This window comes from Trichomycterus rosablanca, chromosome 2, assembly GCF_030014385.1.
Source record: "Trichomycterus rosablanca isolate fTriRos1 chromosome 2, fTriRos1.hap1, whole genome shotgun sequence".
NCBI lineage: Eukaryota > Metazoa > Chordata > Actinopteri > Siluriformes > Trichomycteridae > Trichomycterus > Trichomycterus rosablanca.
In genome coordinates, this window is record NC_085989.1 from 9439971 (window position 1) to 9453465 (window position 13495).

At 41.3% G+C, this 13495-nt stretch overlaps 1 protein-coding gene across 5 annotated transcripts in view; it reads right to left on the reverse strand.

Moving 5' to 3' along the window:
- Nucleotides 1-1632: 1632 nt before the first annotated feature.
- Nucleotides 1633-13495, reverse strand: part of ash1l (ash1 (absent, small, or homeotic)-like (Drosophila)) — a 68114-nt gene continuing 56251 nt past the window's right edge. For all 5 annotated transcript variants that reach the window (XM_063010972.1, XM_063010968.1, XM_063010971.1 and 2 more), the window contains 4 exons: nt 12577-12749; nt 11131-11297; nt 6696-7128; nt 1633-4222 (listed from right to left, as the gene is read on the reverse strand). In XM_063010972.1, the coding sequence (XP_062867042.1) occupies nt 4131-4222; nt 6696-7128; nt 11131-11297; nt 12577-12749 (865 nt within the window). In that variant the 3' untranslated portion in view covers nt 1633-4130. The remainder of the gene's footprint in view (nt 4223-6695; nt 7129-11130; nt 11298-12576; nt 12750-13495) is intronic.

Genomic DNA, 13495 nt, shown 5'->3' on the forward strand with positions numbered 1-13495 from the left:
GTGCTTACCTTATTCCCAGAGGTGGAAAGTAAGGAATTACATTTACTCGCGTTACTGTAATTGAGTAGTTTTTTTTGTGTACTTGTACTTTTTAAAGTAGATTTTACAGCCAGTAATTTAACATTTACTTAAGTATGTTTTGTATTAAGAATTGTAATTCGCTACATTTTAAATAACATCAGTTACTGAGTAAAATAAACGCTAAATAAATCGCGTCTGGGAAACTGCTGCAGTGAATTCTGAGATGGGGAGTCGGATCTTTTGGCTCGGTTCCTTTTAAAGAGCCGTTCAAAAAAATGGCTCTTCATTCTTTTGTTCAGGCAGCGAGAGGCGCTACTGTAACTATAATACAGCCCCGATATTAATATCAATGATGAACAATCATCTAATTCAAACAACACTTAAATGAGATAAAAAGATTGTCGTCAAAAGTATACAAATTGACAACAAGTATATTTTAATAACAAAAATAGTTTAAAATAATTGCAATAAATCATCTGTTGTATAACTTGTAGCCAAACTGGGCTTACATTTCATTGCATTACATTCCGCTCGGTTTCAGAAAAATCCTCTCTTGTGCAGAGATGTGTCTGTGTTTGTTTCTGCTAAGCGGAATGGGTGGATTACCGTCGATAAGAACTGCGCACACAAAAAAAAAAAAAAAAAAAAAAAAAAAAAAAAAAAAAAAATTTAATAAAAAAAAAAAAAAAAATATATATATATATATATATATATATATATAACGACTCCCAAAGGCACGACTCGGTTCCTTTCGACACATTACACATCCCTAAATGTTTTAAATGTTGTATGAACATGTTTTTTCTATTATATTTGAATAAAATACAACTATTGTGAGATTTATATCCACTCGTCACCCTCTCCTGTTAAAAAAAGTAACGTTTACTCTGAGTACATTTTAAATGAGTTACTTTTTACTCGATACTGCTCCTTTTTAATATAATTTTCATGGAAATAATTCTTATAACAGTTTCTAACACTTTAATAAAACAAGTTTACCATATTGGTTGAAACAGGCATTCACATCTATCATTATTTCCTGAACTCACAGCTGCTCACAAAAGAATGAGCACAAACTCCCACAGACACAGTGGAGAATCTTTGCACACCCGTGAACTTATTTATATGAGTTTGGAAGCACTGACATGCGTCTCCCCCGAAGTGTCTCCCCGAAAATGTAGGTTCACATAACACCATGGGTCTGTCTTGAAACCTAGCGCCTTGAGACACCTTATTCTGACTGATATTCTGACCGAATAAGGGAGCTCCTCAGTCATGAAAGCAATCCCAGCATTCAGTGCGGCACAACTCCTCTCAAAAAAAGTTGTGCCTCACATAACTAGCTACGTTTTTATCAAATGTAAGAAATACTGAGTCATTTTTATTTGTATAAAGGTGCAGTCTGCCTTTTAAAGTTTAATGTCAGAATGCAGTGGGCAGCGAAGCAGCTCACTAGATCTTGAGATGGACTCATGTGTCTTCTGTATTTGTGAGCCCAGGCTTAGGTTCAAACCCCTTGGAATTCAGGCTCTTACCATTACGCTACATGAGCTCACCGAATCAAACCCGTGCTTGTAAAAAATACAAATAATCGTACACAATGTAAAAAGCTCTACTCCATAGTTAAAATTCACTTTATTTGCAGATGTATTAATTGACTATCCATACAATTAAAATATGCTTTGACTGTATACCTTGAGTATCAATAGTTATGACCTAGTAAAGAACTATCACATGATTCTTGGCTAAATGTAGGAGCAACAGGCAGGTATATTCACAACAATGTAGTGCTTTTTATTAAAAAACAAACAAAACAAATAGAATATAAAACCCAAAACGAAACAAAACAAAAAAAAGTAAAAACCAACAGCATTTTCATGACTTTAGTATCATAATTACAAACTTTGAACCAGAGTGGAAGAAATTTCGACAAACTGTACACAACACGGAAATGTCTGTCAGTCTGTCCATATACAACGCTTGCATGTTATTTTTGTGATTGTCTAAAAAAGAACTAAACAAATCACACAAAAACACACAAATACAAGAAACACAAGCATCAGTATGACTAGTATCAGAAAACAAACATTTTTTAATCTGAAGGAAAAGTAAAATAAGATTAAGATGATATTCAGCTGACAGATTTTTTTTATTTTCCCCTTTTTTTTTTTTCTTTTTTTTTTTGTTTTATAAGTCGTTGTTACCGTCTTCTTCCAAAATAGCATCTTTACATTTAGTTTTTTTAGTGTTCAACACTTTGCAGCAAGAAACGAGGAGCGTTTTCTCCTCTCGGAAAGTAATATTACTAATTATTATGTTAAAATTAATAATTACAATGACAGTCGTCAGGTCTGGGGGTTAACGAGTCTGTTTCGTTTCGCTATCCTCCTATGTCAAGGTGTAAGTTTGGGCTGCTTGATTCGCTCGCTTTCTTCTTTTCGTTGGCCTCCCAAAAAAAAAAAAAGTAATGCTTATTAGCTACAAGCCTTGAGCATAAATGGACAGCGACGTTAATACAAACCGAATAATAATAATAATAGCAGTAATAATAATACATATAGGGTCGAGTCCTGTACAATAAAATACACAAAAAAATCCATTATTAAGATATTGCTTTTAGGAGAAATCTCTCACATATTCCCGTCTGCATATGTACATAGCTTGGCACATCATATACACCTTTCTCACTTATCCGTCAGTTTCATCTCACGCCTCCTACCTCCCGTTCATTCTGTCAGTTAATCTAAGGGGCAACGATAGCGCTGGCTAAAACGGGCCGTGCTTATGGGGCTAAAAAAAAATCCTCATTATAATTAGTTCATTAACTGCCCATTATAATCAAGAACACAATACATGGAACAAAAGCAACAGCCTAAAGCCCCTCCACGAATCTCATATGACACTGTATGACACGTCACGTATCATATCCGGTCACACAGATCTGTCCATTGCCATCAAGCCCTTTTTTTTTACGTTTTTCTAAAAGTGTTCCTCTGACGGGTCATACATTCAGGCCAGCAACCCAACACACACACACACACAAACACACACACATACAAAGACCATGGCGTTCTAAGGCGTTACATTTAAAGTTAGTGCACCCCTACTGGTGAAATATCTTGTCGAGCTGGTGAATTAAATACTCAAAAACAGGGCAAGATGCTTTACAGACCAATCTCCGAGCTTTTAAAGACAAGAGATTTCGGTCTCTTTCTCCGACAACCCCAAGCGGGCACGCGCACGCACACACACAAAAATACAACCCTTCCCCTCCCCATCCGCCCCACTTTTTTTTTCCAAATATAATTACAGTATGACATGACAGCAAGCACGACAAAAAGTCGTCCTGGATTCTCTGTCGTGTTTGTCCGTACAGCATTGTTTCAATACTGCGCTGAGCCTTAGTGTTTATCTCTAGGAGCAAATGAAGTCCGTGTTGTTAGAAAAAAAGTGCAGTTAGCTCTTTCTCGGTTGCTTCGCCTCTCCGCTGTCAGTCGGTGGGCAGTGTGTATGTGCGCTACACTGCACCTCCTATGTTGCTTCTCTTTCTCGCTTTTCCGTGACGCTTTGCTTCTTTCTTTTTGTTTCTATTCGCTAGGGCGGATTGATCTCCTCTCTTGTCCGGCAGCATTGCCAGACCAAGAAGCTTTATACAGTATGTATGTAGTACCATGTAAAAATAAAAAAACAAAACAAGACAAAACCATTGACCTCTGGTGACGCTTAGAAATGGAAAAAAATCAGACATGACGCTTTAATAAGAGTTAATATGCGAAAGGCTTAAATAGAACATGTTCCTATGTTCATTTGACACTTGAGTCGTTGCATCATACTCTTCTATTTTTAACGCGCCAGGGTAATAATTCTCTCACGACTGGCACAAAAAAGCAAATGCCCTGTTCAATTCCCCTTGGCAGGTCTCTTTTTTAGGTTCATTTAGAAAAAACAAACAAACCGGAGAGGAAGGAAGGTTTTCCGAGCGTCCCTCGTTTTTCATACCTTCACCTTTGTCTTTCCTCCAGCGTATCCGTGTTTTTTTTTTCTTCTTTTTTTTGCTGTGCAAGAAAACAGGGAGACGAGCTCGGTGCCCGCCAGGTGCGTCGCCGTCATCACTTCCTGCTCACAAAGTCACCCTGCCCGAGTGTGCGCCTGCGCAGCCGTCGACCGGAACCCTCCTGAAGGAGATAACTAAGGTCTATAGCTAAAGACAAAAAAGAAATGTCCATTACTTCCATATGAATCCAGTCAGAATGAGTCCCTATTATTTATTAAAAAAAAAAAACATATTCTTCTTATTAATGCAGGGGTTTTCAACCTGTGGGGAGTACTTGTCTGGGGGGGCGCGAGTGCCTGACCAGGGGGCGCGGCGTTACGAGATTTTTTTACTTCTAAAACTAAAGCAATACATTTTTCACCCACGGGAGACAGATTTGATTAGTCTCACTGACCACGCACACACGCACGTTTAATGTTATTCAGTTCAGTTCAAAAAACCTTCAAAATAGGGCTAACAGTGAAGATAAACCGGTGACAAAAGCAACGGCAGCTGTTATAGGACGTGTGTGTGTCTTTAAGAGAGATGCTCTGTTCACAGTATCGATATAAGTGATTCAGGAGTCGATTCATTTTATGCGAAGCGTAAGTTTCTCTTCTCAGACATCTCTCTGTTTTTACTGTTATTAATGAATCTTGCGGTTGTAAATAAACACCAGCTACTGGAACATTTTGTGACTCGCTTACCTTAAAAAGCTCCGGCTTAATTATACTGAGTATTACCGCAGATCGGTAACCGAGTCAGACTCGTTCTGCCTGTGGAGCTAATAGTTTTCTGTCAGTCAGAGCAGATGATCCCGAACTAACCAACTTAGTAACTGATGAACTTTTGTCTATGCTTGACTCTGTGAAGTAACGGTTTCCGCTCTCATCTACATCAAAAAGCAAGAACCGCTTATGATTTACAAGAGTGAACCACGAATTTATATAATGTGCTGATAGAATCGGCTCAGATGAAGTAATTATGAAGTAATATTTTCAATCAGCAAAATTGCATCGTATGTATGATGTGCACAACGTTAATTATGTTATTTTAGCTTGTCAGAAGATGTCTGTGCGTTGGTTGAAGGGGGGGGTGGGCGCAAGTTCGCGGTTGGCACACGAAGGGGGGCGCATGTCCAAAAAGGTTGAAAACCCCTGTATTAATGAACTTTATTTGTTCATAATCACATACAGTGGGGGAAATAAGTATTGTTTGGAGGCAAAGAAATGCCCGGTGGGGATGGTGTTCTTGGGGTCCAGTATTTCTGCTCCCAGCTCCCTTGAGATCATTGACAAGCTCCTCCCGTGTAATTCTGGACTGACCTCACCTTTCTCAGAATCATTCTTACCCCACCAGGTGAGCTCCAGCATGGAGCTCCAGAGTGAGGGTGATTGACTGTGATCTTGTATTTCTTCCATTTTCGAATTACCGCACCAACAGTGGTCTCTTTCTCACCAAGCTTCTTGCTGATGGTCTTGTAGCCCATTCCAGCCTTGTGCAGGTCTACAATCTTGTCCCTGACGTCCTTTGATAGCTCTTTGGTCTTGCCCATGGTGGTCGAGAGATTTGAACGGAAGAAACTGATTCTGTGACAGGAGTCTTATACAGGGACAGGACTAATTTGTGTGCCTCATGGGCACATAACCGGTCTGTGGGGGTCAGAATTCTTGCTGGTTGGTAGGGGATCAAATACTTATTTCCCTTAATTAAATACAAATTAATTTATAAACTTTATTTAATGTTTTTTTTCTGGATTTTTTGTTGATATTCTGTCTCTCTCTGTTAAAATAAACCTTCCATAAAAATTATAGACTGTTCAAGTCTTTGTAAGGGGGTAAACTTACAAAATCAGCAGGGGATCAAATACTTATTTCCCCCACTGTATATGTTGAGTGAAATTGTGTGTGTAAAATGTTCCATGGTCTGGTGAAACTACATATATTTTAGGCTAATGTAAAATAATGGGGTTGTTTTTGACACTTACACACTGAAAATAACACAATTATAATATAAAAACACTGAAATACCAAAACGCTTCTTATGTTTGTTTTGCTGTGCAGTGAGGCCTACGCAAGATTTCAAGTTTAGGGGTGTTTGAGTTACAAGGTACCACTGTATATGCTAAAAAAATAATTCCACCACTGTATGTACACAAGAAAAAAAGTTCAGCATTATTAGGGCCGGGCACTCAGGTGGTGCAGTGGTAACTTACGCTAGCCCCCTACTGCTGGGATCCAGGGTTCAAATCATGTTAGCTGTTTGTGCGTCTACATACAGATATGATCGGCTGTGCTGTTATACTTTAAGAAAAAACACAGCTGTAACAGCCGGTGGATCGAGTAGTCGGCACAGTCTGCAACAACTGATTCTCATTTTGTTCTCCCAATTTAGCATAGCCAATCCGGTGCTGGGGACCCCGACGGCGTCCAAAGAGAGTATACTCAACAAATCCCTTCTTATTCACCCATACTTTGATGTATTTTCGTGTTAGTTCGGCTTCGCATTAAGAGAGCCACGGAGAGCCTCTGCACTCCTCCACTTTCTGTACAGGCGCCCTGAGCAACCAAGGTCCTTACACAGCATTGATAACCCCGCCCCTTAGTCTGGTCTTTCCCACCCAGCAAACTGAAGGCCATACCGTTCTTGTTGAGAGTCCGATGCAATAGCGGTTGCATGAACTTGTGCAGTCGCTCCCGCTGTGCTGGGAAAGATGGATGCAGGGCCGATGAGGTGATCGAGGAGGCCTCTGCCTCTATTCGGCCCTCTTCCGCCACTCTCTTCTCCTCTTCCTCGTCCTCATCCGCCTCTTCGTCCTCCTCCTCATCGGCTCTCCTCCGCTCCTGCGCCGGCGCTAGTGAGGTCAGTGGCGTCGAGGAGTCCTCGTGGTTACAGTTCGTGTCTGCTTCTGCCTCTCCGTCTCCTCTCCCTTCCGCGTCTCTCGAGTTGGACAGCCGCTCGCACGACCCGCCGGGGGAGGGGTCTTCGTCGCCGGCGCCCGTGTCTTTGGAGCGTTCGCTCTTCCAGGCTGACCGTCCGCCATTCCTCTTGTAGTTATCCGGCACAAAGTGAGGCTGACGGAGAGAGTAAAACAAATCAGCATAATGAAGCTGGAGATGAGATTGTTGTAAAACGTGAAAGGTCATACACAGGGCAGTGGTAGCTTAGTGGTTAAGATCCTGGACCCAGAAGGTTGCCAGTTCAAGCCCCACTACTGCCAACTTGCCGTAAGGCCTTGAGTAAGGCCCTTAACTCTCAACTGCTTGAATTATATTCAGTGATAATTATAAGTCGTTTTTGGATAAAAATGTCTGCTAAATGTGTCGATTGTGGCACGTGAGAGCATAAAAGGTGAGTGATTGTCTTTAAAACATTGTACATAAATCGTACATAAACTTCATCTCCCACAATGCATGTCCATTATGTGACCAGCAAAGTGACTGCATTTCGTGTTTCCACATCAGCGTTTAACTAAATCTCTTGATGCATGCTCAATAATCCAGGTACACACTGGGGTTGGGCGATATTGCCGATTTTCATACCGTCATACGTCTCTCTGTTAGTAATGGGTCGTTCGCGAGCGATCCGATTCTATTGAACAACTCTTTCAAATGAACCGAGTCGCATCTCTGGGAACCGTTACATATATGTTTTATATGTTCTTTTCATTTTTGCGCCGTTCTTATTGGCTGTAATGCACCAATTCTGCTTCACATCAGTACGGGGAATTAACCAGTCATAATGAAAGCTGTTTATTGTCGGAATTCAAATCCGAAATCCGAGTATTGCGAAGAGATAATATTATATTGTATAAACTTGCACAAGTGTGTTTTTTTGCAAGTTCGGGCTTGTCAGTGAATGTAACCGTATTCGGTACACAGATGTGTTGACATGCCAGCGCGTTGTGCCACCCCATACCATGGTTTTGAATGGCAAGATACTAACTGTTAGCTTAGCAAGCAAAACCCGATGGAATCGCTGTCTAAGTAGCGCGTTTGAATAACCTGCCTTATAATAAGTCATTGACTTATTAGAATCCTCTCTACTGAGGCAGCTGCCTATGTAGGCAGTAAGACAGCAAGGCAGCTCACTAGGTGTTTGAACACACCCTATGTAGAGCGCTCCCTAGCTTTTGTGTTATCGTCTCAAAAAGTGAGCACCCCCACAACCAATCAGTGAGCTCCAACCACCTACAACTCCCGCCCTCCCTTATTGTGGATGCGCACAGGTCTTAAAGTCTCCGTTTTCAAGGCGGACCTTAAGCAGAAATTTGGCGCTTCACATTTATAAAATACCGTAACCATTTTTAAATACCGCGGTATACCGTAATACCGTCATACCGCCCAACCCTAGTACACACATCCACAAAGTTGAATCAGTTCATCTGGACACAGGTTTGTTGTAGAGAAACGTTTCGCCACTCAATAAAAGTGACTTCTTCAGTTTAACTAAAGCAGTTTTTTTAACAAGTTGAGTAAAGAAATATCTACAAATAATCCCAAAATGTCCAAAAAGAGGATAATTGATGCTTGTGCTACAAGAAAAAAAGACCTGTGTGTCTTTTGTGTTATGAGGCTGCGTTGGTGGTACAATATAGATATAGGTATAGATATAGACATACAATATAGACATAGATACAATATAGATATAGACATCCCAACCCATCACCCGACGCCTTCCAAACTTCTTAGCTTAATCCCACCAATACGGCAGGACGGGTCTGCAGTGCGCGCCGGCATACTGGCTGCGAATCGCTGGGGCTGCTTGTCGTAGTTTGGTTACTTTCCTATCCCTACATCCCTAACCCGTGGCTCGTTGTGTGACTATGTTATGTTCTTATGTTTACATGTGCTTGTGTGCTGTAAGGAGCTTTTTTTTCGTGTTACCATAGTGTGCTCCTTAGGGAGCACAATGTGGTTGCTGGTTTTTTTTTTTTATCTCCTACTCTCCCAATGTGTTACCATTTCTTGTTTAACGATGTGAATTTCCCCATTGTGGGACTAATAAAGGATTATCTTATCTTATCTTATAAATACAATACAAAGCAGACTGCAATTGCAGCAGGATATGTTACAAATGGCCCTTTGAGGGCAGTATTGCTAAAGTGGCCCTCTGTTAAAATGAGTTTGACACCCCTGCATTAAATGATCTGTTTTATGGATGATGACTAAGACAACTGGATTCAAACTAGTAAACATCTAAACACTGAGTAGTACTGGGGGCGCATTAAAGAATGTGTGACTTGAGTATAAAATAATCCCCTGCTGGCATCGTCTTCTTTATACTAGTTTATTGAGCACATCTGTGTTCATGACTGGCACAATCACAATGTACCGGACGAGCAAACTCTCTACTGAAAGGAAACAGTCATGCTTGCCCTTATTAATATAAAATAAAAGTAAAAATGTTTGCATTATTTTCTCATATTCGCCTTACAGAAAGAAAAAAACCTGATAACGTAATTTGATCTGTATCAGGCAAGAACGGAACTCCACTCCAAATAATCAATGTAACAAGGCAGCCTGGATGAATAAAGATGACTTTTTCCCTGTTTGATACAGACAAAATGACATCATCTGTATGATTCAGCAAAAAATGCTCAGCGCATTAGGATGACACAGCCATTTCTGCTATTAAAAAAGCGCAGTGGTCTAACACACTGAGATCTCCAGCACTTCAGTTCAACTCTCAGCTCTGCTATCAGCTGAACTAAGTGATTCCTTTTTAATTTATTCTTTATTAAGTTCTTCCACCCAATTTTCACCTAATTTATTGAGTTTTTTACCCAGTCCAGTTGTGGCTCATTGGAGCTTATTTCTCCCACAGCTGCTGCCACCCCCACTCCTAATCTGCCAGCCAACTGATTATACATACACCTATCAGCCATAACATTAAACCAGCTCCTTGTTTCTACACTCACTGTCCATGTTATCAGCTCCACTTATAACTCCATCATATAGAAGCAATTTGTAGTTCTACAATTACTGACTGTAGTCCATCTGTTTCTCTGCATGCTTTGTTAGCCCTCTTTCATGCTGTTCTTCAATGCTCAGGACTCTCCCAGGACCACGACAGAGTTGATATTATTTGGGTGGTGAATCATTCTCAGCACTGCAGTGACACTGACATGGTGGTGGTGTGTTAGTGTGTGTTGTGCTGGTATGAGTGGATCAGACACAGCAGCGCTGCTGGAGTTTTTAAACACCTCACTGTCACTGCTGGACTGAGAATTGTCCACCAACCAAAAATTACCAGTTAACAGCGCCCCGCGGGCAGCGTCCTGTGACCACTGATGAAGGTCTAGAAGACGACCAACTCAAACAGCAGCAATAGATGAGCGATCGTCTCTGACTTTACATCTACAAGGTGGACCAACTAGGTAGGGGTGCGTAATAAATTGGACAGTGAGTGGACACGGAATTTAAAAACTCCAGCAGCGCTTCTGTGTCTGATCCACTCATACCAGCACAACACACACTAACACACCACCACCATGTCAGTGTCACTGCAGTGCTGAGAATGATCCACCACCTAAATAATACCTGCTCTGTGGGGGTACTGTGGGGGTCCTGACCATTGAAGAACAGGGTGAAAGCAGGCTAAAAAAGTATGCAGAGAAATAGATGGACTACAGTCAGTAATTGTAAAACTACAAAGTTCTCCTATATGATAAGTGGAACTGATAAAATGCACAGTGAGTGTAGAAACAAGGAGGTGGTTTTAATGTTATGGCTGATCAGTGTATCTATGATTTTTTGACATTATTGAGTTCTTCCGCCCAATTTATTAAGTTTTTCCAGCTGTGGCTTATTGGAGCTTATTTCTCTCTCACCCCCACTCCTGATCTGCTAGCAACCTTAAAAAAATCAGAACTGCACTGTTAAGGCTCCACACACATTTTCTGTACTGTACTCCCTGTAGTATACAAGACCACAACAGTGAAGTAACGCCTGCTGAATTAGCTGGCGGAAAGGTAATTCTCCAGAGCCCTAGTATTACAGGTTCCAGCAGAACACAAGAAACTATTTACGCTTGTGTGAAACAGCAAATAAATTAGAATGAAGACATTTACTCACTGAAAAGTCTCTCTTGGGTGCGAGTCTCTTGGGGAAGTGGTTGAAGGCATAGGGTTTAGTGCAGACTGGGTAGCGGTTACGGTGGATTTTGTAAAAGAGATGAGCGGATTTGTCCAGGCGATAGTCGCAGATGTACACGTCCTGCTCCTTCACGCCTTTTGGCCGACCTGGGTGTGGAGAGAGGGAATGTTAGAAAGTGTCGGTATCCACATAGTCGGTTGGGCATTACCTGAGTAGTGTTTTTAGCTGCTTTAGACTTCTTGGACAAACTATCAGGAGCAAAATACTTTACTGGCTTGTTCTTTTGAGCAATGATCACGTGTGTAGAGAAGCACACTTTTCCATTGATTATGGAATCCCCAAAGGGACAAAATGCACTCAATACATAAACACATACATCAAACATTGTCAGCACACTACACCAGTGGTCCCCAACCACGGGCCATGGACTGGTACCGGTCATTTATTACCGGACCGCACAAAAAAAAAAAAAAAATTAAAGATCGCTACAAGAGCAATGAAAACACTGCTCCAGTTCCAAAATTCTATCTTTGTGAAGCAGGATTTTCTGCAGTGACGGCATTCAAAACAAAGTAGAAAGTAGACTGGACATAAGGAACACACTTTGGGTGTTATTGTCTCTTATTACCCCTAGGTGGGAGTTTGTTTGTTTGTTTATTAGGATTTTAATGTCATGTTTTACACTTCGGTTACATTCATGACAGGAACGGTAGTTACTCATTACACAAGATTCATCAGTTCACAAGTTTAATGTCAAACGCAGTCATGGACAATTTTGTATCTCCATTTCACCTCACTTGCATGTCTTTGGACTGTGGGAGGAAACCGGAGCTCCTGGAGGAAACCCACGCAGACACTGGGGAAAAAGGACCCAGACTGCTTCACCTGGGAATCGAACCCAGGACCTTCTTACTGGGAGGCGACAGTGCAACCCACCGAGCCACCCCTTTTGAGGTGACAGACTACAGAGCGATGATCACGTGTGTAGAGAACCACACTTTTCCATTGATTATGGAATCCACAAAGTGACAAAATGCACTTAATACATACAACAAACACATACATCAAACATTGTCAGCACACTACACCACAGGAAAGTCTGTTACATTAACTTCATTGCATATTGCGCCTCATATTTCATACACTACGTGAATGAAAAATGTTAAATCGCTAAACACAAACACAAACATGCAATTTTCATGGATGTGAATTAGGTAGGGCCTTAATATATGTATAAGTAAGTAGTAAGCATGTCTATAGCATACTTATGTCTTTGTTTGGGTGTGTGTGTGTGAGAGAGAGAGAGAGAGAGAGAGAGGAGGGGATGCCAGCCTGCCTTCCTGTACAGTAAGCCGACTCCATGACAAGCCTGCCAAGTTGTGTGTGTGTGTTCGGTCTAGTGTTTCAAAGCAGCGTGTGTCTTACCCTTGCAGTACGTGTAAAGGTCGAGAACGCAGCACGTGCCCACCACTGCCTCCAGAGGAATGATCTCATATAGGGGCACTCGGAACAGCTCGTTGTGGTAGAAGCGGCGCGAGGGCGAGTGATGGGTCTCATGAGGTCGGAAGTAATGATGACCGAAGGCAAACCTCTCACCCCTAGCAGACAGACAGAGGCATTGCGTTTCAGGCATCCGCATTTTCACACTTTGCATTTTTGTTCCAGAACCAAATCTATTATTTATCAATGATTATTTATCTATTATTATTTGACATTATTGATTATAATTAATTATAAATTCCTACAATGCCTACACACATTTAAAATGAACATATACAGTTAGACATGAAGATCAAATCAGCAAATACCAAGGAATGGCACGTCTGAACAACTGTCAGGGGTTTCGATCTTTGGTTCGAGCCACAGATTTGCCCCAGGTATGAGTTCAGTGAATTTTACCACTAAGCTGATTCTAGACCCAAGTGCAGGAGCTGAACAGAATCAGAAAATAAAAGAAACCACACTTCAAGTGTACTGTGAAAGGAAAAAAGGAAATAATCCCTAAGCGCCTGATTCAATACTGAACTGTAGAGCTTCAAGCTGAGCACTACAGTCTGAGCTAGGTGAGAAAAATCCAGCTTGTTTGGAAGCTGGGATCAGAGCGCTGGGTCAGCTGTTGTATGGCAACCCGGTGACAAGAGGGTTAAGGACTTTGCTCAAAGGCAGAGCTGCGACTTGAACCCACAATCCTACTAGCCCCACAGGTTGAAGACCCCTGTACTAGACAAGCACGGTAAAATACTGTCATTACTGTTAAACAGTGGAACCTCGATTTAACAGACTAAAAGGGGGAGCACCGGTCCACATAAGTGCTAAGCATGCACATATGATGAACAGTAAAATG